The following is a 25243-nucleotide window of genomic DNA, read 5'->3' on the forward strand; positions in this document are numbered from 1 at the left end:
AGTGGGCCTGGAAAGGGAGCTGCGTTCAGGGGGATCTACGTGTTTGAGAGTGTGAGCCTGAAAGTGGGCCTGGAAAGGGAGCTGCGTTCAGGGGGATCTACGTGTTTGAGAGTGTGAGCCTGAAAGTGGGCCTGGAAAGGGAGCTGCGTTCAGGGGACCTACGTGTTTGAGAGTGTGAGCTGGAAAGGGAGCTGCGTTCAGGGGATCTACGTGTTTTGAGGGTGTGAGTTGGAAGCAGACGTTACAAATAACACCAGCCCGTTTTCTTCCATCACCCTGGAGAGGAACAGGTATGATAACCACATTAGGACACGAGGAAGAGAATAACTTAGTAACGAGGATACACCCTTATGTATCTTCTCATTGATTTGATTGATTTGAAAAAATGCACTCTTCATTGCATGGTCATTTACTGTATTTCACAATCTCCATTCACCAAGATCTCGATAGTCATGCTCTTATCAGGGTGTGATTGTGGACATGATGATGATTTACTTCACGGCATGACGACGACGACTTTTTTCCCCCCAACTAACCTGCTATATTACTATTACGACAACTGTTACGATTATTCCTAACAAGTTATTTTGAATTACTCCACCCTTTGTCTGCTGATATGATAAGCATCTGTTTTTTTAACCGCCGGCCTGCAGGCCTCCTGCTCTTTATTTAAAAAAACTGTAATGTCTTCTCTTTCTTAGCTCACCCTCAGAAGGGGACACACAGATCTCCAGCAGCCCGGGGAAAGACGGGCAGGAACTTCGCAGACGACAAGGGAAAAGGTAAGTTCTCTAGGGTTGGGGAATTTCCAATCTGATGAGAAAGCCCAACCTACAGCCCTGCATCCAATCTGATGCTGCTGATGTCACTACCAGAGATCACATCCAACCTCATGCTGCTGATGTCACTACCAAAGATCACGTCCAACCTCATGCTGTTGATGTCACTACCAGAGATCACATCTAACCTCATGCTGTTGATGTCACTTCCAAAGATCACATCCAACCTCATGCTGCTCATGTCACTACCAAAGATCACATCAAATCAAATCAAATCGATTTATATAGCCCTTCTTACATCAGCTGATATCTCAAAGTGATGTACAGAAACCCAGCCTAAAACCCCAAACAGCAAGCAATGCAGGTGTAGAAGCACGCACGGTGGCTAGGAAAAACTCCCTAGAAAGACCAAAACCTAGGTAGAAACCTAGAGAGGAACCAGGCTATGAGGGGTGGCCAGTCCTCTTCTGGCTGTGCCGGGTGGAGATTATAACAGAACATGGCCAAGATGTTCAAATGTTCATAAATGACCAGCATGGTCAAATAATAATAATCATAGTAGTTGTCGAGGGTGCAGCAAGTCAGCACCTCAGGAGTAAATGTCAGTTGGCTTTTCATAGCCGATCATTAAGAGTATCTCTACCGCTCCTGCTGTCTCTAGAGAGTTGAAAACAGCAGGTCTGGGACAGGTAGCACGCCCGGTGAACAGGTCAGGGTTCCATAGCCGCAGGCAGAACAGTTGACACTGGAGCAGCAGCATGGCCAGGTGGACTGGGGACGGCAAGGAGTCATTATGCCAGGTAGTCCTGAGGCATGGTTCTAGGGCTCAAGTCCTCCGAGAGAGAGAAAGAAAGAGAGAATTAGAGACAGCATACTTAAATTCACACAGGACACAGGATAAGACAGGAGAAGTACTCCAGATATAACAAACAGACCCTAGCCCCCCGACACATAAACTACTGCAGCATAAATACTGGAGGCTGAGACAGGAGGGGTCAGGTGACACTGTGGCCCCATCCGATGATACCCCCGGACAGGGCCAAACAGGCAGGATATAACCCCACCCACTTTGCCAAAGCACAGCCCCCACACCACTAGAGGGATATCTTCAACCACCAACTTACCAACTGAAATGAAAGAGCACCAGTAAGCCAGTGACTCAGCCCCTGTATTAGGGTTAGAGGCAGAGAATCTCAGTGGAGAGAGGGGAACCGGCCAGGCAGAGACAGCAAGGGCGGTTCGTTGCTCCAGAGCCTTTCCGTTCACCTTCACACTCCTGGGCCAGACTACACTCAATCATATGACCCACTGAAGAGATCTTCAGTAAAGACTTAAAGGTTGAGACCGAGTCTGCGTCTCTTACATGGATAGGCAGACCATTCCATAAAAATTGAGCTCTATAGGAGAAAGCCCTGCTTACAGCCCTGCATCCAACCTCATGCTGCTGATGTCATTACCAGAGATCACATCCAACCTCACGCTGCTCATGTCACTACCAGAGATAACATCCAACCTCACGCTGCTCATGTCACTACCAGAGATAACATCCAACCTCACGCTGCTCATGTCACTACCAGAGATAACATCCAACCTCACACTGCTCATGTCACTACCAGAGATAACATCCAACCTCACGCTGCTCATGTCACTACCAGAGATCACATCCAACCTCACGCTGCTCATGTCACTACCAGAGATAACATCCAACCTCACGCTGCTCATGTCACTACCAGAGATAACATCCAACCTCACGCTGCTCATGTCACTACCAGAGATAACATCCAACCTCACGCTGCTCATGTCACTACCAGAGATAACATCCAACCTCACGCTGCTCATGTCACTACCAGAGATCACATCCAACCTCACGCTGCTCATGTCACTACCAGAGATAACATCCAACCTCACGCTGCTCATGTCACTACCAGAGATAACATCCAACCTCACGCTGCTCATGTCACTACCAGAGATAACATCCAACCTCACGCTGCTCATGTCACTACCAGACATTATTTTTCTCTTTTCTTTATTGACAGATTTTCTCATTACTTTCTCGCGTGGCTTTCTAATCATTAAAAAATATATATATTTACATAAAGTTCATTAAGTCCTTATAAAGTAGGTCGATACCAGTAGTGGTAATGGTTGTTGTGCTTACCTGTATGTACAGTATTCTGTGTCAAGGAAGTGAAGCAGAGTGATACCAGTAGTTATGGGTTTACCATGGTTACCTCGGGTTGCGTAAGAGAGTTTGCTTGCTTTGTGGTTGACCTCATGTCTGGTATCTAGAGTTGTCCACCCAGTGATGCAACCAGCCTCTACTTAACGCCATTATCAGATAACACTAGACTTGAGTCTGAGTTCCTTTCAATATATTGATGATGGTACAATGGTTTTACCATGGAGCACAGTACTTACACTATATCTATCCTGTGGCTTTGTTATATCACTAACGCACAGTAATACATTTTAACATTTAATTATTGCCCTGAAGAGGAATCCAGCCTGAACCTCACCCGGATGTTCTGATTTTTATACCCACTATCCTTATGATTTATTTGTATTGTTCTTGCTAACTCTGACTCATCCATTGTATTCATTGATTGCTGCATTGCTGTAACATAAAGGTAAAAAAATGCTTTTGTTGAAGGCGCTTTCTCTTAAATGTGTTCAGCAATAATTGCCATTGAAGTGAATTATGCTGCGGCCTGAACCTTCTTTTGGTAGTTTCAGTTCAATAAATTATGTTGAAGCTTTTCTCAATCTAAACCACTGCAAATTACTTCCTCCTTCCTCCTCCCCATGCAGATCGGGCCTCCAGAGTCCTAAGGTCTACGTGAAGCCTAAGAAGGAGCGTTACAACAGGAGCCCCGTCCAGCAAAAGATCCAGCAATTCAAACGCTTCGTAGAGAACTACCGTCGCCACATTGTTTGCTTCACTATCGTCTATGGCATCACAGCCGGATTGGCTCTGGAGAGATGCTACTGTAAGTTGTCTTCTCTCGTCTTCTCTTGTCTTCTCTCGTCTTCTCTTGTCTTCTCTCATCTTCTCTCGTCTTCTCTTGTCTTCTCTCATCTTCTCTTGTCTTCTCTCGTCTTCTCTGGTCTTGTCTTCTCTCATCTTCTCTTGTCTTCTCTCATCTTCTCTTCTCTTTTCTTGTCTTCTCTAGTCTTGTCTTCCCTGGTCTTGTCTTCTCTCGTCTTCTCTTGTCTTCTCTCATCTTCTCTTGTCTTCTCTCATCTTCTCTTGATTTCTCTTGTTTTCTTCTGTCTTTTCTTGTCTTCTCTAGTCTTGTCTTCTCTGGTCTTCTCTGGTCTCATCATCATCTGCTACTGTAAGTTGTCTTCTCTCGTCTTCTCTTGTCTTCTCTCGTCTTCTCTTGTCTTCTCTCATCTTCTCTCGTCTTCTCTTGTCTTCTCTCATCTTCTCTTGTCTTCTCTCGTCTTCTCTGGTCTTGTCTTCTCTCATCTTCTCTTGTCTTCTCTCATCTTCTCTTCTCTTTTCTTGTCTTCTCTAGTCTTGTCTTCTCTGGTCTTGTCTTCTCTCACCATCTCTTGTCTTCTCTCATCTTCTCTTGTCTTCTCTCATCTTCTCTTGTCTTCTCTTGTCTTCTCTTGTTTTCTCTTGTCTTCTCTCGTCTTGTCTTCTCTCATCTTCTCTTGTCTTCTCTTGTCTTCTCTCGTCTTGTCTTCTCTGGTCTTGTCTTCTATCGTCTTCTCTCGTCTCGTCTTCTCTCGTCTTGTCTTCTCCGGTCTTGTCTTCTCTCGTCTCGTCTTCTCTGGTCTTGTCTTCTCTGGTCTTCTCTGGTCTTGTCTTCTCTCATCTTCTCTTGTCTTCTCTTGTCTTCTCTCATCTTGTCTTCTCTCGTCTTGTCTTCTCTCGTCTTCTCTCGTCTTGTCTTGTCTTCTCTCGTCTTGTCTTCTCTTGTCTTCTTCTGTCTTTTCTTGTCTTCTCTGGTCTTTTCTTCTCTTGTCTTCTCTTGTCTTGTCTTCTCTCGTCTTCTCTCGTCTTGTCTTCGCTTGTCTTTTCTATTTTTTTCTCTCGTCTTCTCTCGTCTTGTCTTCTCTCGTCTTGTCTTCTCTTGTCTTCTTCTGTCTTTTCTTGTCTTCTCTGGTCTTTTCTTCTCTTGTCTTCTCTTGTCTTGTCTTCTCTCGTCTTCTCTCGTCTTGTCTTCTCTTGTCCTCTTTCCTTTTATTTTCTCTTGTCTTCTCTCATCTTCTCTTGTCTTCGCTCGTCTTGTCTTCTCTGGACTTGTCTTCTCTCATCTTGTCTTCTCTCGTCTTCTCTTGTCTTCTCTCGTCTCGTCTTCTCTGGTCTTGTCTTCTCTCGTCTTCTCTGGTCTTGTCTTCTCTCATCTTCTCTTGTCTTCTCTTGTCTTCTCTCATCTTGTCTTCTCTGGTCTTGTCTTCTCTCGTCTTGTCTTCTCTCGTCTTGTCTTCTCTTGTCTTCTTTTCAATTATTTTCTCTTCTGTCTGTTCTTCTGTTTTGGGAGTTTGCTGGCACTTCGTTACAACTGCTATAATATACATTTGATTGGTTTGAATTTGAGCTAGCCTGGTTGGTCCCAGATATGTTTGTGATGTCTCGCCAACACCTATGCCTGTTGTCAAGACAGTACAAACAGATCTGAGACCAGGCTGGGAGTAAACTGTGCCAAGAAGAAGAAGAAGGCTGGGAGTTACCTGTTTTAAAACATTTTTTATCTCAATGCCCAGAACCAAATCAGCTAAGGCGATCACGAGAGACGACTGTTTAGTTGACACAAATGCTTAACTTAATGAGATTTTCATAATTTTGTTGATTACTCATGCAATTTTAAGCATCTTATCAATGCTTAGGTACATTTTCTATTACATTACAATAGCTATACTGTATCTGAGTTGAAAGGTCTTCTGTTATCCTTGTATATACCCTGAATCCCAAATCAAGCCCTGTCCCTAATCCTTGTATATACCCTGAATCCCAAATCAAGCCCTGTCCCTAATCCTTGTATATACCCTGAATCCCAAATCAAGCCCTGTCCCTAATCCTTGTATATACCCTGAATCCGAAATCAAGCCCTGGCCCCAATCATTGTATATACCCTGAATCCCAAATCAAGCCCTGGCCCTAATCCTTGTATATACCCTGAATCCCAAATCAAGCCCTGGCCCTAATCATTGTATATACCCTGAATCCCAAATCAAGCCCTGGCCCTAATCCTTGTATATACCCTGAATCCCAAATCAAGCCCTGACCCTAATCATTGTATATACCCTGAATCCCAAATCAAGCCCTGGCCCTAATCCTTGTATATACCCTGAATCCCAAATCAAGCCCTGGCCCTAATCATTGTATATACCCTGAATCCCAAATCAAGCCCTGGCCCTAATCATTGTATATACCCTGAATCCCAAATCAAGCCCTGGCCCTAATCCTTGTATATACCCTGAATCCCAAATCAAGCCCTGGCCCTAATCCTTGTATATACCCTGAATCCCAAATCAAGCCCTGGCCCTAATCCTTGTATATACCCTGAATCCCAAATCAAGCCCTGGCCCTAATCATTGTATATACCCTGAATCCCAAATCAAGCCCTGGCCCTAATCATTGTATATACCCTGAATCCCAAATCAAGCCCTGGCCCTAATCCTTGTATATACCCTGAATCCCAAATCAAGCCCTGGCCCTAATCCTTGTATATACCCTGAATCCCAAATCAAGCCCTGGCCCTAATCCTTGTATATACCCTGAATCCCAAATCAAGCCCTGGCCCTAATCCTTGTATATACCCTGAATCCCAAATCAAGCCCTGGCCCTAATCCTTCCTGTAGATCTAACAGAATGGGATATGTTTAAGCAATATGGCGATGACTTAAACTTACCCTTCTGTTTGGCTGACTTTTTTTGTTGCCATTTTGATTACACTTATCCAATCCCTTCCGATCTACGGGAGTGCCCTAGAGAATAACGGAGGGGCTGAAGGGTCTTATTTGGGATTCAGGTAAAGCCTGTGGACTAACAGAAACAAACCCCTAGCTGCGTGTTTAGACTATGGTTTGCAGGCATACTCCACGGGCGTGCCGGAGACGTCGGTGGTGGGTATCTTGGTGTCGCGGGGTTCGGCGGCGGCCATCTCCTTCCTGTACCCCTACATGATGCTGACGGTGTGCCGCAACCTCATCACCCTGGGACGAGAGACCTTCCTCAACCGATACATCCCCTTCGACGCCGCTATAGACTTCCACCGCTTCATGGCCATGTCCGCCCTCTTACTCACAGGTCAGAGGTCAGACGTCAGAGGTTGACACTTCTTAGGGTATCAACACTAAAGGAGGGGTTGACTGGGCGGAATTGGAAAAAAAAGTCGCTCACCAATGTAAAAATCCTAAAAATATATTTATATTATATATATATATTTCACTTTTGGGAACTCCTACATTTATGAATCCTAGTTTTTCCACATCTCATTGTAGTATCACATTTACACTGTTTTTCCAGTTCATGTTATGTTTTGCTCCTGAATGAACCCCTTCTTCTCCTCCTCTCCTCTTTAGTTGTCCATTCTCTGGGTCATGTGGTTAATGTCTACGTGTTCTCAGTCAGTGACCTCAGCATCCTGGTCTGTCTGTTCCCCAAGGTCCTAGTCAACGATGGGTAATGGCATTATTCTGGATTCTTCTTCATTCTTCAGGATTTTTGGGGAATATTTTGGGGGGATTCTTCTCCATTTTCACATGCGTACCTCTTTACATACATACTCTTGTATCTGAATTGCTATGTGTTGACTATTTACTATGTTGACTATTTACTGTGTTGACTATTTCCTGTGTTGACTATTTACTGTGTTGACTATTTCCTGTGTTGAGTATTTACTGTGTTGACTATTTACTGTGTTGACTATTTCCTGTGTTGACTATTTACTGTGTTGACTATTTACTGTGTTGACTATTTACTGTGTTGACTATTTCCTGTGTTGACTATTTACTGTGTTGACTATTTACTGTGTTGACTATTTCCTGTGTTGACTATTTACTGTGTTGACTATTTCCTGTGTTGACTATTTACTGTGTTGACCATTTACTGTGTTGACTAATTACTGTGTTGACTATTTCCTGTGTTGACTATTTCCTGTGTTGACTATTTACTGTGTTGACTATTTCCTGTGTTGACTATTTACTGTGTTGACTATTTACTGTGTTGACTATTTCCTGTGTTGACTATTTACTGTGTTGACTATTTCCTGTGTTGACTATTTACTGTGTTGACTATTTCCTGTGTTTTGACCCTTTGCAGGTCTGAGATGCCGATGAAATGGTCGTGGTGGTTCTTTCAGAGTGTTCCAGGTAGGACAGAATACAAACCATTCCCACCGGTCAAAACTGGGCAAAACGAGTTGATGTCATAATTATGTCATTTCAACCCGTTTCTAGTTATAATGACGCCAATGCAACCAGTTTTGCCCGCTGGGTTTGCTTTAGTCCCAGAATATGGACGATAAAGAGCTACTTTATGTTATTGCTGAATATTACAGTAGCTCAATACTTGTACGTGTCTCTCTCTAACGTGTCTCTAACGTTACTCTAACGTGTCTCTCTCTCTAACGTTACTCTAACGTGTCTCTCTCTGTAACGTTACTCTAACGTGTCTCTCTCTCTAACGTTACTCTAACGTGTCTCTAACGTTACTCTAACGTGTCTCTCTCTGTAACATTACTCTAACGTGTCTCTCTCTCTGTTACTCTAACGTGTCTCTCTCTAATGTTACTCTAACGTGTCTCTCTCTAATGTTACTCTAACGTGTCTCTCTCTAACGTTACTCTAACGTATCTCTCTCTGTAACGTTACTCTAACGTGTCTCTCTCTCTGTTACTCTAATGTGTCTCTCTCTCTAATGTTACTCTAACGTGTCTCTCTCTAATGTTACTCTAACGTGTCTCTCTCTAACGTTACTCTAACGTGTCTCTCTCTGTAACGTTACTCTAACGTGTCTCTCTCTCTGTTACTCTAAGGTGTCTCTTTCTCTGTTACTCTAATGTGTCTCTCTCTCTAATGTTACTCTAACGTGTCTCTCTCTAATGTTACTCTAACGTGTCTCTCTCTAACGTTACTCTAACGTATCTCTCTCTAACGTGTCTCTCTCTCTAATGTTACTCTAACGTGTCTCTCTCTCTAATGTTACTCTAACGTGTCTCTCTCTAACGTGTCTCTCTCTCTAATGTTACTCTAACGTGTCTCTCTCTCTAATGTTACTCTAACGTGTCTCTCTCTCTAACGTTACTCTAACGTGTCTCTCTCTCTAATGTTACTCTAACGTGTCTCTCTCTCTCTAATGTTACTCTAACGTGTCTCTCTCTAACGTGTCTCTCTCTCTGTTACTCTAACGTGTCTCTCTCTCTAATGTTACTCTAACGTGTCTCTCTCTCTCTAACGTTACACTAACGTGTCTCTCTCTCTAATGTTACTCTAACGTGTCTCTCTCTCTGTTACTCTAACGTGTCTCTCTCTAACGTGTCTATCGCTCTCTAATGTTACTCTAACGTGTCTCTCTCTAACGTGTCTCTCTCTCTAACGTTACTCTAACGTGTCTCTCTCTAACGTGTCTCTCTCTCTCTGTTACTCTAACGTGTCTCTCTCTAACCTGTCTCTCTCTAACGTTACTCTAACGTGTCTCTCTAACGTGTCTCTCTCTCTCTGTTACTCTAACGTGTCTCTCTCTAATGTTACTCTAACGTGTCTCTCTCTCTAATGTTTCTCTAACGTGTCTCTCTCTCTGTTTCTCTAACGTGTCTATCTCTAACGTGTCTCTCTCTCTGTTTCTCTAACGTGTCTCTCTCTAACATGTCTCTCTCTCTGTTTCTCTAACGTGTCTCTCTCTCTGTTTCTCTAACGTGTCTCCAACGTGTCTCTCTCTAACGTGTCTCTCTCTAATGTTACTCTAACGTGTCTCTCTCTAACGTGTCTCTCTCTCTAATGTTACTCTAACGTGTCTCTCTCTCTAATGTTACTCTAACGTGTCTCTCTCTAACGTGTCTCTCTCTCTAATGTTACTCTAACGTGTCTCTCTCTGTAACGCTACTCTAACGTGTCTCTCTCTCTAATGTTACTCTAACGTGTTTCTCTCTAACGTGTCTCTCTCTAACGTGTCTCTCTGTCTAATGTTACTCTAACGTGTCTCTCTCTAACGTGTCTCTCTGTCTAATGTTACTCTAACGTGTCTCTCTCTAACGTGTCTCTCTCTAACGTGTCTCTCTCTCTGTTACTCTAACGTGTCTCTCTCTCTAATGTTATTCTAACCTGTCTCTCTCTCTCTAATGTTACTCTAACGTGTCTCTCTCTAACGTTACTCTAACGTGTCTCTCTCTAATGTTACTCTAACGTGTCTCTAACGTTACTCTAATGTTACTCTAACGTGTCTCTCTCTCTAATGTTACTCTAACGTGTCTCTAACGTTACTCTAACGTGTCTCTCTCTCTAATGTTACTCTAACGTGTCTCTAACGTTACTCTAACGTGTCTCTCTCTCTAATGTTACTCTAACGTGTCTCTAATGTGTCTCTAACGTTACTCTCACGTGTGTCTCTCTCTCTCTCTAATGTTACTGCAGGATTAACGGGCATCCTGCTTCTCTTCATCTTTGCATTTATGTACGTCTTTGCCACTCAGTACTTCCGACGAATCAGCTTCCGGGGTTTCTGGCTCACACACTACCTCTATGTGGTCGTCTACATTCTGGTGAGCACAGAGATACATTATATTCATATACGTATACCGTGTACAACATATACAGATGAGTATTACTATAGTAGTTGCTGGTTAACCGAAGGGGCTTGCCATAACGTTGAACCACGGTGAACACAGGGAGATTCTCATTTGCACGAAAAGACCGTCCTCTCCTCGACTCCTCCGTGACCTGGAACTTGATAGAGTGGTCTAGGAGAGTGTCAATTAGTCAGTAGGTGAAGGAAGGAGCCGTGTTCCCCTCATTCATTACCTACTAAATTCCACCCAAAAACTCTATTTTTGCTCTTTGTTTCATTATTCCATTGTTGATATAGTCCCAAAATGTTTTCCATGTCAGCAATCAAGTTTGTAAGCTATATAACTTTAAAAATACACACATACAGCCGGAAGGATGTATTTAGGTTGGATTGAATGTAAATGCTGGTCCCTGTAGGGAGAACATGAAGTATATTTCCTCTTGGCCCTTTCCTCCCCTGGTTTCTAGTTGATTAAAACATGATCCTCTTGGCCCTTTCCTCCCCTGGTTTCTAGTTTATTAAAACATGATCCTCTTGGCCCTTTCCTCCCCTGGTTTCTAGTTGATTAAAACATGATCCTCTTGGCCATGTCTCCTCCCCTGGTTTCTAGTTGATTAAAACATGATCCTCTTGGCCCTTTCCTCCCCTGGTTTCTAGTTTATTAAAACATGATCCTCTTGGCCATGTCTCCTCCCCTGGTTTCTAGTTTATTAAAACATGATCCTCTTGGCCCTTTCCTCCCCTGGTTTCTAGTTGATTAAAACATGATCCTATTGGCCATGTCTCCTCACCTGGTTTCTAGTTTATTAAAACATGATCCTCTTGGCCCTTTCCTCCCCTGGTTTCTAGTTTATTAAAAACATGATCCTCTTGGCCCTTTCCTCCCCTGGTTTCTAGTTTATTAAAAACATGATCCTCTTGGCCATGTCTCCTCCCCTGGTTTCTAGTTTATTAAAAACATGATCCTCTTGGCCATGTCTCCTCCCCTGGTTTCTAGTTGATTAAAACATGATCCTCTTGGCCATGTCTCCTCCCCTGGTTTCTAGTTGATTAAAACATGATCCTCTTGGCCATGTCTCCTCCCCTGGTTTCTAGTTGATTAAAACATGATCCTCTTGGCCCTTTCCTCCCCTGGTTTCTAGTTTATTAAAAACATGATCCTCTTGGCCATGTCTCCTCCCCTGGTTTCTAGTTTATTTAAACATGATCCTCTTGGCCCTTTCCTCCCCTGGTTTCTAGTTTATTAAAAACATGATCCTCTTGGCCATGTCTCGTCCCCTGGTTTCTAGTTTATTTAAACATGATCCTCTTGGCCCTTTCCTCCCCTGGTTTCTAGTTTATTAAAAACATGATCCTCTTGGCCATGTCTCCTCCCCTGGTTTCTAGTTGATTAAAACATGATCCTCTTGGCCATGTCTCCTCCCCTGGTTTCTAGTTTATTAAAACATGATCCTCTTGGCCATGTCTCCTCCCCTGGTTTCTAGTTTATTAAAACATGATCCTCTTGGCCATGTCTCCTCCCCTGGTTTCTAGTTGATTAAAACATGATCCTCTTGGCCATGTCTCCTCCCCTGGTTTCTAGTTTATTAAAACATGATCCTCTTGGCCATGTCTCTTCCCCTGGTTTCTAGTTTATTAAAACATGATCCTCTTGGCCATGTTTCCTCCCCTGGTTTCTAGTTTATTAAAACATGATCCTCTTGGCCATGTCTCTTCCCCTGGTTTCTAGTTGATTAAAACATGATCCTCTTGGCCATGTCTCTTCCCCTGGTTTCTAGTTGATTAAAACATGATCCTCTTGGCCATGTCTCGTCCCACCAGACAGTCATCCATGGCAGCTTTGCTCTGCTCCAGGAGCCTCGTTTCCACATCTACCTGATCCCCCCGGGACTGCTCTTCCTCCTGGACAAACTCATCAGCCTCAACAGGAAGAAGGTGGAGATCCCTGTGGTCAATGCTACGCTGCTGCCCTCAGGTAGGGACTGGGATAGAGGGTGGGAGGGGAGGGAGGAAGGGTGCGTTGGTTGGTGGGTGGGAGGGAGGGGGGCAGGGAGGGAGGGGGAAGGGAGGGATGGAGGGAGGGAAGGAGTGAGGAAGGAGGGATGGATGGTGGATTGGATGGATGGTGGATTGGATGGATGGATGGATGGATGGATGGATGGATGGATGAATGCATAAGTTCCCATTCCAGTTCTTTGTGGGTTAATTCTAGTTCTATCCTTATATTCCCCTCTACTCTGGCTACTGCCTTGTGCTACTGGTCGCTCAACCTCTCTCTATATCTTATTTTCTCTCTCTCTCTCTCTCTCTCTCTCTCTCTCTCTCTCTCTCTCTCTCTCTCTCTCTCTCTCTCTCTCTCTCTCTCTCTCTCTCTCTCTCTCTCTCTCTCTCTCTCTCTCTCTCTCTCTCTCTCTCTCTCTCTCTCTCTCTCTCTCTCTCTCTCTCTCTCTCAACCCCTCCCCACCCCAACATAGAAGTGACATACCTGGAGTTCAAGCGTCCCCAGGGCTTTGTGTACCGCTCAGGCCAGTGGGTGAGGGTGGCGTGTCTGGCGCTTGGCACAGATGAGTATCACCCATTTACCCTGACGTCAGCTCCACATGAGGAGACCCTCAGCCTTCACATCCGCGCCATAGGCCCCTGGACCAGCCACCTCCGAGAGGCGTACGCCCCCAACAACCTGGAACAACTGCGAACATATCCAAAGGCATGGAGGGAGGGAGGGAGGGAGGGAGGGAGGCATGGAGGAAGGGAGGATGTGTATGTGTAGGGTGGGGGGTCTGTGTGTAGGTTGGGGGGGGTCTGTGTGTAGGTTGGGGGGGGGTCTGTGCGTAGGTTGGGGGGGGTCTGTGTGTAGGTTGGGGGGGGGGGTCTGTGTGTAGGTTGGGGGGGGGGTCTGTGTGTAGGTTGGGGGGGGTCTGTGCGTAGGTTGGGGGGGGTCTGTGTGTGTGCATCCATCCGTGTCTGCTGCAAGCGTGTCTGTGTACATGCATGCATGTGGCTGGTTGGTTGGATGGTTGATTAATTATTGCTGTTTTCCAATGCTTTCTCTATCACATATTTGTACTCCCATTCCACAGCTGTACCTGGACGGGCCGTTTGGGGAGGGCCACCAGGAGTGGACAAATTTTGAGGTGTCAGTCCTGGTGGGAGGAGGGATTGGAGTCACCCCCTTCGCTTCCATCCTCAAGGACCTGGTGTTCAAGTCCTCAGTCAAGTTCAAGATACAGTGTAAAAAAGTAAGCTCTACAAATGAGAATGTCAGGAACATTCACCTCCTTCTTCTTCTTCTCCTTCTTCTGCTTCTGCTTCTTCTGCTTCTTCTCCTTCTTCTTCTTCTTCTTCTTCTTCTTCTCCTTCTTCTCCTTCTTCTCCTTCTTCTTCTTCTGCTTCTTCTGCTTCTTCTTCTTTTGCTTCTTCTAGTGATCCAAATCAAAGTGTATTTGTCACGTGCGCCGAATACAACAGGTGTAGTAGACCTTACAGTGAAATGCTTACTTACAGGCTCTAACCAATAGTGCAAAAAAAGGTATTAGGTGAACAATAGGTAGCTAAATAAATAAAACAACAGTAAAAAGACAGGCTATATACAGTAGCAAGGCTATAAAAGTAGCGAGGCTACATACAGACACCGGTTAGTCAGGCTGATTGAGGTAGTATGTACATGTAGATATGGTTACATGTACAGTATTTACACAGTATTTACACAGTATTTACACAGTATTTACACAGTATTTACACAGTATTGACAGTCCCGTATCAGAATAAAAGTAAATATGCCTCCTGTCTTTATGTCCTTAACCTAATCTGAATCCCTATGCCTAACCTTTGGGTTTGCCCGGGGGGGAATATCCTGTCCGTCTGCAGATATACTTTATCTGGGTGACGCGGACTCAGCGTCAGTTTGAGTGGGTGTCTGACATCATCCGGGAGGTGGAGGAGCAGGACAGAATGGACCTGGTCTCTGTCCACATCTACATCACGCAGCTGGCGGAGAAGTTTGACCTGCGAACCACCATGCTGGTGAGAACAACCAACAAACGGTTTCCTGGACGTAGATTAAAAACCCACCTTCTCAACCCAGGGCTAGGCTTAATCTGGGTCTGGAAAACTGGCCCTAGAAGTGCTTGAAAATGTCACAGGATTAGAGTACAACAGTGTAGATACATTGTCTGGTTTAGTTGTAGCTTCTATTATGTACCAGGAGGGCAGAGCTTGCACTTTAGGACTTTAAGACTTTAAGACTTTAGGACCTTAAGACTTTAAGACTTTAGGACCTTAAGACTTTAAGACTTTAGGACCTTACGACTTTAGGACCTTACGACTTTAGGACTTTAAGACTTTAGGACCTTAAGACTTTAGGACCTAAAGACTTTAGGACCTTACGACTTTAGGACCTTACGACTTTAGGACCTTACGACTTTAGGACCTTAAGACTTTAGGACTTTAGGACCTTAAGACTTTAGGACCTTACAACTTTAGGACCTTAAGACTTTAGGACCTTAAGATTTTAAGACTTTAGGACCTTAAGACTTTAGGACCTTAAGACTTTAGGACCTTAAGATTTTAAGACTTTAGGACCTTAAGACTTTAGGACTTGGTGACTAAGACTTTAGGACTTGGTAACTAAGACTTTAGGACTTGGTGACTAAGACTTTAGGACTTGGTAACTAAGATTTTAGGACTTGGTAACTAAGACTTTAGGACTTGGTGACTAAGACTTTAGGACTTGGTGACTAAGACTTTAGGACTTGGTGACCAAGACTTTAGGACCTTAAGACTTTAGGACTTAGTAACTAAGACTTTAGGACTTGGTAACTAAGACTTTAGGACTTGGTAACTAAGACTTTAGGACTTGGTGACTAAGACTTTAGGACTTGGTGACTAAGACTTTAGGACTTGGTGATTTTGTGACTTTAGGACTTTAGGACTTTAAAATGTTAGGACTTGAGGACTTTAGGACTGTACATTTTTAACAACAGTAAATGTAGTATGTGGTACTAAAGTGGGATGTCCTGATGTGTCTGGTCAGTACGTGTGTGAGCGTCACTTCCAGAAGGTGTGGAATCGGAGCCTGTTCACCGGCCTGCGATCTGTGACCCACTTTGGTCGTCCACCATTTGCCTCCTTCTTCAGCTCTCTGCAGGAGGTGCACCCTGAGGTTAGTTACTGCCACACAACATTGTATGTGTGTTTGTATGTGTGTGTGTGGCATGTATGTGTGTGTGTGTGTGTGTCCTTTGTCTCCTTCAGCTCATTACAGGAGGTGCACTCTGAGGTCAGTTACATAGACACATCCATCAGCGCCGTGTGGGCGTAAAACCTGATGCCTGACCTGTTTGTACTTTATAGTGGTTATTATATTGCTATCATCTGTTATCATAGTATCTATCAGTATTACTTGTCCATAGACATTAGCTAATACAGCACAAACTTCTCTGGAAGAAGAGTATGCTATATACAGCGCATTTGGAAAATATTCAGACCTCACTTTTTCCATATTTTGTTTACGTTAAAAGCCTTAATTCAGAAATGGATGAAATTGTTTTTTTTCCACCCTTCATCAATCTACACACAATACCCCATAATGACATCACAATACCCCATAATGACATCACAATACCCCATAATGACATCACAATACCCCATAATGACATCACAATACCCCATAATGACAAAGCAAAAAAAAGGATTTTTAGAAATTTTTGCAAATGTATTAAAAATAATACATTTACATGAGTATTCAGACCCTTTAACTCAGTACTTTGTTGAAGCACCTTTTGGCAGGGATTACAGCCTCTGCAGTTAGCAATCTACCATTATAAACAGATACTCATACATTGGAACTGGTCTTACAGAATTACTGTTTCTCTCTCTCTCTCTCTCACTCTCACTCTCGCTCTCTCTCTCTCTCTCTCTCTCACGCTCTCTAGGTGGGTAAGATTGGTGTGTTCAGCTGTGGTCCTCCTGGTCTCACTAAGAACGTAGAGAAGGCCTGCCAACAGATGAACAAGAGAGACCAAACACATTTCATACATCACTATGAGAACTTCTAACAGCAGGACTGGGGAATACCCATAGTACACCACTTACTACTGTGCCGGATAACAATGAAGAAAGAACCGTTTATGAGTCCTTCAGACTAGATTTTACGACTTATAAATTCTTTAAAAAAATAAATAAAAATAACGTCTACTGCTTTTACGTAATATTTGTCATTTTCAATGATTAGCAATGTTATGAGCTAGTCTGTATTAAATAGATATGTCCATTTTATATATGATGTGATAATTAATGAACAGATTGCATTTTTTGAACCTGAAGATGAATGGTTTTGACCACTTGATAATGTTGGTTGCTCCTGCTGTCACTGTTAGAAAGCACTTGTTGCACCACCAGTGTATAAAATGACAAAGGCACCTGCAAAAAAATAAATGTTTTTTTTTATCCATTTTGTTGTGCTGTTGTTACATTTGGTATTGTTGTTTTCATGTCCGACGGTGTTGTTACACACACACAGGCGAAGTGAAAATGATACCATGATTGATATATCAATTGAGCAACCTGCACAACAAGCAAAATCATGGTATTATTTCCACTTCGCCTGTCAGAACGATGATGAGCACGGCCCAGGCATTGTCTCGGCTTTGCTGTATCACAACGTCTTGACTCAGAGTAGCCTTCCATCAACCTACCAAAGGTTGCACCTGGGCAGAAACCGGTATGAATGGTAGCTCTTCAGGCTTTCAATGAGAAGCTTGCGAGTAGATAATGAGAAATAATCAGTAGCCTTAATTTTAAGTAAATATTTTTACTCCCCGAGCCATTTAAAGGCATTTAAAACCATTATACATTTCGACATCTATTTTCCCAACATCAATCGGTTAAATCGCATCATTAAAACGTTTTTATCCAGTTACACAAATAGCCGTGCTGGCTGAGCTCCGTATGCAGGCGCACCGTGACTACAATCGAGCCAAGCCTGTCTCTGTCAAATCGACAAAATAAGCCCTTTTTTTACTATTTTCTTTGCATCAAATATGTTGTAAATAGCTGCTGAGACGTGTTGATGTAAAAACATTTTCATTGTGACAGCGCTTCAAACAAAGGCGGGAGGTAGCCTAGTGGTTAGAGCGTTGATCTAGTAACCGGAAAGTTGCAAGATCCCCCGAGCTGACAAGGTACAAATCTGTCTTCTGTCCCTGAACAAGGCAGTTAACCCACTGTTTGCAGGCTGTCATTTAAAATAAGAATTTGTTCTTAACTGACGTGCCTAGTTAAATAAAGGTAAAATAAAAATTCCACCAAACCAGGATGACTTAGACTTTGACTTGAATTACATAAACTGAGTGTACAAAACATAAAAAAACACCTGCTCGTTCAATGACTATCCAGGTGAATGCTATGATCCCTTATTTGATGTCACTTGTTAAATCCACTTCAATCAGTGTAGATGAAGGAGGAGGAGACGGGTTCCAGAAGGATTTTTAAGCCTTGAGACAACTGAGGCATGGATTGTGTACGTGTGTACCATTCAGAGGGTGAATGGGCAAGACAAAAGACTTAGTGGCCTTTGAACAGGGTATGACAGTAGGTGCTAGGAGCACCGGTTTGAGTGTGTTAAGAACTGCAACGCTGCTGGGTTTCCTGTATGTATTAAGGATGGTCCACCACCCAAAGGACATCCAGACAACTTTTTTATTTGTGTTTGTATTTATTAGGGAACCCCATTAGCTGTTGCCAAGGCAGCAACTTCTCTTCTTGGAGTCCAAACACATTAGGACACTTACATCACACATAAAACAAAAGATAAAACAGTACATCATATAACATTGTTACACCCTTACATATCTACAGTACAAAATGTATAATATCACCATACAGCAATTTTACGATGTGCGTATGTGTAGAGTGCGTGTGCCAGCGTGTGTGTGCGAATGTGTGTGCGTGTGTGTGTGTGTGTGTGTGTGTGTGTGTGTGTGTGTGTGTGTGTGTGTGTGTGTGTGTGTGTGTGTGTGTGTGTGCGTATGTGTGTGTGTGCATATGTGTGTGCGTGTGTGTGTGTGTGTGTGTGTGTGTGTGTGTGTCTGTGTGTGTCTGTGTGTGTGCGTATGCGTGTGTGTGCGTATGTGTGTGTGTGTGTGTGTGTGCTTGTGTCTTGTGTCTGTACCTGTGTGTGTGGATATTCACAGTCCTCGCTGTTCCATAAGGTGTATTTTTTTACCTGTTTTTTAAAAATCTGATTCTACTGTTTGTATCAGTTACCTGATGTGGAATAGAGTAGTCATATGTAGTCATATGGCTCTATGTAGTACTGTGTGCCTCCCATAGTCTGTTCTGGACTTGGGGACTGTGATGAGACCTCTGGTGGCATGTCTTGTGGGGTGTGCAAGTGTGTGTCATGGATCCCTTCCGGGTCACGCTGCTCATCTTAGCTACTGTTGTATCAACATGGTTTGACCACGACAGTTTTACAATCCAGTGTTACTCCAAGCAGTTTAGTCACCTCAACTTCCTCAATTTCTACATTATTCATTACAATATTTAGTTGTAGTTTAGTGAATGATTTGTCTAAAATGCATTTCCTTGCCACCCATTCTGAAACTAACTGCAGCTCTTTGAGTGTTGCAGTGATTTCACTCACTATAGTAGCTGACGTGTTGAGTCATCTGCATTACATTGACAATCTGGCTTTACTCAGAGGCATGACGTTAGTATAGTTTGCAAAAAAAAGTAAAGGGCCTAGAAAACTGCCCTGGGGAAATCCTGATTCTATCTGCATGATATTGGAGAGGCTTCCATTAAAGAACAGAACACCCTGTGTGTTCTGGTCTTGAGTAGGCAACTTGAAGGAAAGCCAGTCAATATTTAAATCACCCAGAAAATCTCTGTTGATATCACTTACATTATCAAGCATTTCACACATATGCTTGATTGTTTGATTGTATTTATTGCTTTACTGGGAAGCTTATCAGAAGACATGCTCAAGTTATTGATGTTAACTCTGCACACAGTGGACTTCCTACTAGGGCATTTCGCCTCAGTGCTAACAGTATAACTCTGATTCATAGGCACACGATTACTGCATCGCTGTAGGGTCAACAGAGGCATTCAGGTCAGTTAGAGGGAAATGAATGAGATTACTTTTATGGGTTACTTTATGGGTTACTGTAATATCCATGTACTCCACATTATTGTGACAAAAAGAGAAACTCTATGTCCAGTTTAACATTTTTTTTTTTTTTTACAGAGACGGTGCAAAATTCCAATCCTTATTGGTTAAAACAATATTATTCCTCCCATTCAATTTCCTCATTCTTAACATTTTGGCCAATCGATCACTGTGGGCGGGAATATCAGGGGAGGAGCAGGATATTTCTGAGAGTCACAGAGTTGATAGGGATTCAGACCTGTCAATCACTCAATATGTGATTGGGCACTCAGGCACCCACAGTTTACAGGTGTGAATGAACTGCTAGCCAGCTGACTATTACTCGGCAGAAACTCAATACTTATTGACTATTTGCCACAAAGAGGATTTCATCAGATCTTGGGATCAGACGCTGTAATATAAAGTGGTTGTGATATTAAAGTGAAATGCACAAGAGCCAGATATGGGCAGGTAACGAAAATGTGACACATTTTTGAGGAAGAATTGTATAAAGACATATGTTCCCTGAAAACTACAATGGGGAATACAATGTTAGAACCGTCTTTGTATATAAGTAACCCGTATTTAAATGAGGAGCTGTCTGTGGCAGAAGTTAAGAAGGTGATTGAAGCTGCAAAAAAATGGGAAAGCGTTTGGCATTGATGAACTGCCTAATGAGGTTTTAAAATCCAATAAATTAATTGATTTATAAAATATGATTGGCTCCAAATTTGTTTTTGAGTACAGTATACTGCCATCCATTTGGTATAAGTCTATAGAGAATCCCATTCCCAAATCTTTAACTGAACTATAGAGGTATAAGTTAACTAGGGCCTGTAAATTACATTCATCCATCCTCAACAGGCTAATGAGGCTGCTCAGTCCGGAGCCTCCGGCAACGAGGCTGCTCAGTCCGGAGCCTCCGGCAACGAGGCTGCTCAGTCCGGAGCCTCCGGCAACGAGGCTGCTCAGTCCGGAGCCTCCGGCAACGAGGCTGCTCAGTCCGGAGCCTCCGGCAACGAGGCTGCTCAGTCCGGAGCCTCCGGCAACGAGGCTGCTCAGTCCGGAGCCTCCGGCAACGAGGCTGCTCCTCTTTTGGAGGATCAAAACATCCTGGTGGAAAAACAAAAATGTTTTTCGTAAATCCAGCGCCTGTATAAATCATATCTTCTCGTACAATAAATATGTAATGAAGAGAAGCCTATTTTTGCATATTTCATTGATTTCCAGAAAGCTTTTGATTGTGTAAATAGGGATATTTTAGCCTATAGTTTGTTAAAGACAGGGGTTGATGGGAAATTTTATCACGCAATCAAGTCTCTTTACAAAGTACCAATTGCTTGTGTGCGTGTTAATGAATATGGTGCAAAAAACAAAGAGACTCCTTATCACCGACTTTATTTGCTTTATTTATGAATTATTTGGCAAAAGAAAGTTAAATGTTGGAGTAGGATATGATGATGATGATGATGATGATGAAATGCTAAGTATCCTTTTATATGTTGATGTTATTTTGACGGCAGAAACTGAACAAGACCTGCCAAACATGTTGTGTGCAGTCAGTTGGTGTAAAGGATGGAGACTCATGATCAACCAGACATAAAACACAGATCATGACGTTTAGAAAACCAGCTACTAAGAGTAGTGTCCACAAGTTTGCACCTATACTTGCAATAACTGGGGATATGGGCTGGGAACCCTGTGAGATGCGATGTAAGGTGTGAATGGTGAAACTTTGGAATAGACTGTTGGATATGCCAACTGACAGAATAGCTAGTAAAGTTTTTCAATTGGATCCATCCATAGGGGGAGCCTGGGCAACTGAAGTAGTCAACCCCTTTCAAGAGGTTGACTGTGAACGTCTGTACGAAAACCAAATTAAGGGAAAGGAGGATACCTAGTCAGTTGTACAAGTGAATGTATACAACTGAAATGTGTCGTCCTGCATTTAACCTCTGAACCAGAGAGGTGTGGGGGGCTGCCTTAATCAACATCCACATCTTCGGCGCCCGGGGAACAGTGGGTTAACTGCCTTGCTCAGAGGCAGAACGTCAGATTTTTACCTTGTCAGCTCAGGGATTCGATCCAGCAACCTTTCGGTTACTGGCCCAACGCTCTAACCACTAGGGAGACATAGATATGATTAAAAAAACAACTAATGCAAAATTTGAAAAGAAATTGGTGGAGGAGATTAATCATAAACCCAAATTGAGAACCTTTCGTTTAATTCAGGGTGAATTTGTGTGTGAGATATATATTATGTATAACCTACCTAAAAGCAAGAGATCACTATGTGCACATGTAAGATCAGAGATATTGCCTCAGCGTATTGAAACAGGTCAGATCTGGGATATTGCCTCTGCGTATTGAAACATCTCAGATCAGGGATATTGCCTCTGCGTATTGAAACAGGTCAGATCAGGGATATTGCCTTTGCGTATTGAAACAGGTAAGATCTGGGATATTGCCTCTGCGTATTGAAACAGGTCAGATCAGGGATATTGCCTCTGCGTATTGAAACAGGTAAGATCAGGGATATTGCCTCTGCGTATTGAAACAGGTCAGATCAGGGATATTGCCTCTGCGTATTGAAACAGGTCAGATCAGGGATATTGCCTCTGCGTATTGAAACAGGTCAGATCAGGGATATTGCCTTTGCGTATTGAAACAGGTAAGATCAGGGATATTGCCTCTGCGTATTGAAACAGGTCAGATCAGGGATATTGCCTCTGCGTATTGAAACAGGTAAGATCAGGGATATTGCCTCTGCGTATTGAAACAGGTCAGATCAGGGATATTGCCTCTGCGTATTGAAACAGGTCGGTATTGTGGTGAAATGGAAGAGGAAAGCCTATGTAACTATTGTGACCTCTAAGAAATGGAGAATGAAACTCATTTCATCCTCTATTGCCCTTTCTAGCATGATATACGCTTGCTCTTATTCCAGAAAGCACAGCAGATATACCCCGGCATTATGTGGCTGAATAGACATTTATGGATGAATATTTTACTGTCAACAATTTAGGGCTGTTTGAGTCTCTTTTCAGGAGAAGAGGAGAAACATAAATGAGGGAACAAGCAACGGGACTAGACCTACTGATTTGCTTCTCCATTGGATATTGTCAAAACCAAAATATACTCTCCTGTAAATTTAATAAAACTCACCATGGAAAAAAATAACTGTTAATTGAAAATGTCAACCACCTGTAGTGGCCGAATCGCGGGGTAAACAGTTCCAAATTTCAAACAGGCATCAGCAGCTCAGTCGCAGGACAGCTCAAACAAGAAAAAGCCATTAAAACTGTGTCAAATCCCACAGATAAACCAACATGATTAAAATGTGGTTCAGCTCTTTGAGAAAAGTGAACACTTCTCCCGGGGGGTCAAAGAGATGGCTTCGGCCATTGTTACTTAAGTTTCATCCACACCGGGTGAATGAGGAAGCCTGTGATGTTTTTCTCCTTCGGGGCTTTGATGCTTGTGACATCCACCACTCCGGGAAAAGGCTGACCCTCTTACCATCAATGGTGATGTCCCCTTTAGCTCTTGCAAGTCGCAGTATCTTCTCCCTGTTCCTGGAAACGGAGGAACCTGATCAGGAAGGCCCATGGGGGCTCATCTGGAGTGGGTTTTTGGCATTAAGGTTCTGTAGGCGTGTTTGATTTCCAGAGGTTTGGTGAAGTTGTTTATGCCCAAGACATCAGGGATCCACTCAGTGAAGAAACGGACGGGATCACAGCCCTCTCTGTCCTCGTTCAATCCCACCACATGGAAGAATGAAGTTCAGCCGAAAGACCTTTTGTTGCCATCTTGAATCTCCGGAGGAGTGTAGCAAGCATGCTGGAAGACTCGGAAGTGGCTGCTGAGAGGCAGTGTTCTCAGAGCTAATGCTAATCTTCCTAGCTGTGGCGATATCATTTGCCTGGGTTTCAACAAAGTTTTTGGTCTCTTGCCTCTCGGCCAGAGGTCCATCACTCTTTGAGAAGGTACTGTAAGTACTTAACAGTCTGTCAGTCGATGTTAGAATATTGTTTCAACATTGTAATAACAACATAACTTTGAAGAGCTTTGTTTGTTAACCTTTCTGATCTCCCCATCCCGGATCCGGGATCGTGAATACAGACTCAAGCTCATTACCATAACGCAACGTTAACTATTCATGAAAATCGCAAATGAAATGAAATAAATATGCCATCGCTCAAGCTTAGCCTTTTGTAAACAACACTGTCATCTCAGATTTTCAAAATATGCTTCTCAACCATAGGAAAACAATCATTTGTGTAAAAGTAGCTAGCTAGCGTAGCATTTAGCGTTAGCATTAGCGTTAGCATCCAGCACGCAACATTTCAACAAAAACATAAAAGCCTTCAAATAAAATCATTTACCTTTGAAGAACTTCGGATGTTTTCAATGAGGAGACTCTCAGTTAGATAGCAAATGCTCAGTTTTTCCAAAAAGATTCTTTGTGTATTAGAAATAGCTCCGTTTTGTACATCACATTTGGCTACCAAAAAAAAACGAAAATTCAGTCCTCAAAACGCGAACTTTTTTCCAAACTAACTCCATAATATTGACTGAAAACATTGCAAACGTTGTTTAGAATCAATCCTCAAGGTGTTTTTCACATATCTCTTCGATGATATATCGTTCGTGGAAGCATGGTTTCTCTTCTCAATCAAATGGAAAAATACTTGCATCTGGCTTTGCGCACCAGTTTCGACGCAGGACACCAGGCGGACACTTGGAAAATGTAGTCTCTTATGGTCAATCTTCCAATGACATGCCTACAAATATGTCACAATGCTGCCGACATCTTGGGGAAACGGCAGAAGGTCTAAGCTTATTCCTGTCGCATTCACAGCCATATAAGGAGACATTAGAAAACAGAGCTTCAGAAATTCTGCTCATTTCCTGTTTGACGTTTCATCTTGGTTTCGCCTGTAGAATGAGTTCTGGGGCACTTACAGACAAAATCTTTGCAGATTCTGAAACTTCAGAGTGTTTTCTTTCCAAAACTGTCAAGAATATGCATAGTCGAGCATCTTTTCGTGACAAAATATCGCGCTTAAAACGGGAACGTTTTTTATCCAAAAATGAAATAGCGCCCCTAGAGATGCAACAGGTTTTAATACCCGTTTAGATACGTTTGCTTCCATTTAAGAATACTTTTTTCCCCAACAGAATCGGTGGAATTAAGACACACCTGATCACACGCAAACACAGTTCACTTTCATAGCAGCCACATACAAACAGCAATGATCACTTTGCTCGTTGTATTCCTTCTTGCATCTACGCACTCTCCTTCTCTCACCGTTTCCCTTCACTTGTGGACTTCAGTGCACAACACACCTGTCTGTGACAAGGCAAAAAAACTTTCCAAGACAAACCTTCTTATCATAACCGCTAACCGCTACACACAGCCTACACTGTTGTCACCATATTATCTAAAATAACATGGTCAACATAACGAATAGAACTAATGCGTCAGTAAACCCACTACAATCATGCAGTACAGTGTACAGTCAGCAGTTACACTGACGAGGCCTGGAGGCAATAAATTAATAAAACCAAAAG

General features: G+C 43.0%; 1 protein-coding gene and 1 pseudogene across 1 annotated transcript in view; one reads left to right on the top strand and one right to left on the bottom strand.

Moving 5' to 3' along the window:
- LOC139407546 (dual oxidase 2-like) overlaps positions 1–16969 on the top strand; it is a 36581-nt gene extending 19612 nt beyond the window's left edge. The window contains exons 22-33 of the mRNA XM_071151368.1: positions 702–782; positions 3588–3766; positions 6811–7041; positions 7317–7416; positions 8056–8105; positions 10365–10492; positions 12340–12493; positions 12993–13225; positions 13599–13757; positions 14386–14541; positions 15551–15679; positions 16452–16969. Coding sequence (XP_071007469.1) covers positions 702–782; positions 3588–3766; positions 6811–7041; positions 7317–7416; positions 8056–8105; positions 10365–10492; positions 12340–12493; positions 12993–13225; positions 13599–13757; positions 14386–14541; positions 15551–15679; positions 16452–16574 — 1723 coding nt within the window. The 3' untranslated portion in view covers positions 16575–16969. The remainder of the gene's footprint in view (positions 1–701; positions 783–3587; positions 3767–6810; positions 7042–7316; positions 7417–8055; positions 8106–10364; positions 10493–12339; positions 12494–12992; positions 13226–13598; positions 13758–14385; positions 14542–15550; positions 15680–16451) is intronic.
- LOC139406267 (RNA-binding protein 25-like) lies at positions 3917–5165 on the bottom strand (annotated as a pseudogene).
- Positions 16970–25243: the final 8274 nt, after the last annotated feature.

Source organism: Oncorhynchus clarkii, chromosome 4 (genome assembly GCF_045791955.1).
Source record: "Oncorhynchus clarkii lewisi isolate Uvic-CL-2024 chromosome 4, UVic_Ocla_1.0, whole genome shotgun sequence".
Lineage (NCBI taxonomy): Eukaryota > Metazoa > Chordata > Actinopteri > Salmoniformes > Salmonidae > Oncorhynchus > Oncorhynchus clarkii.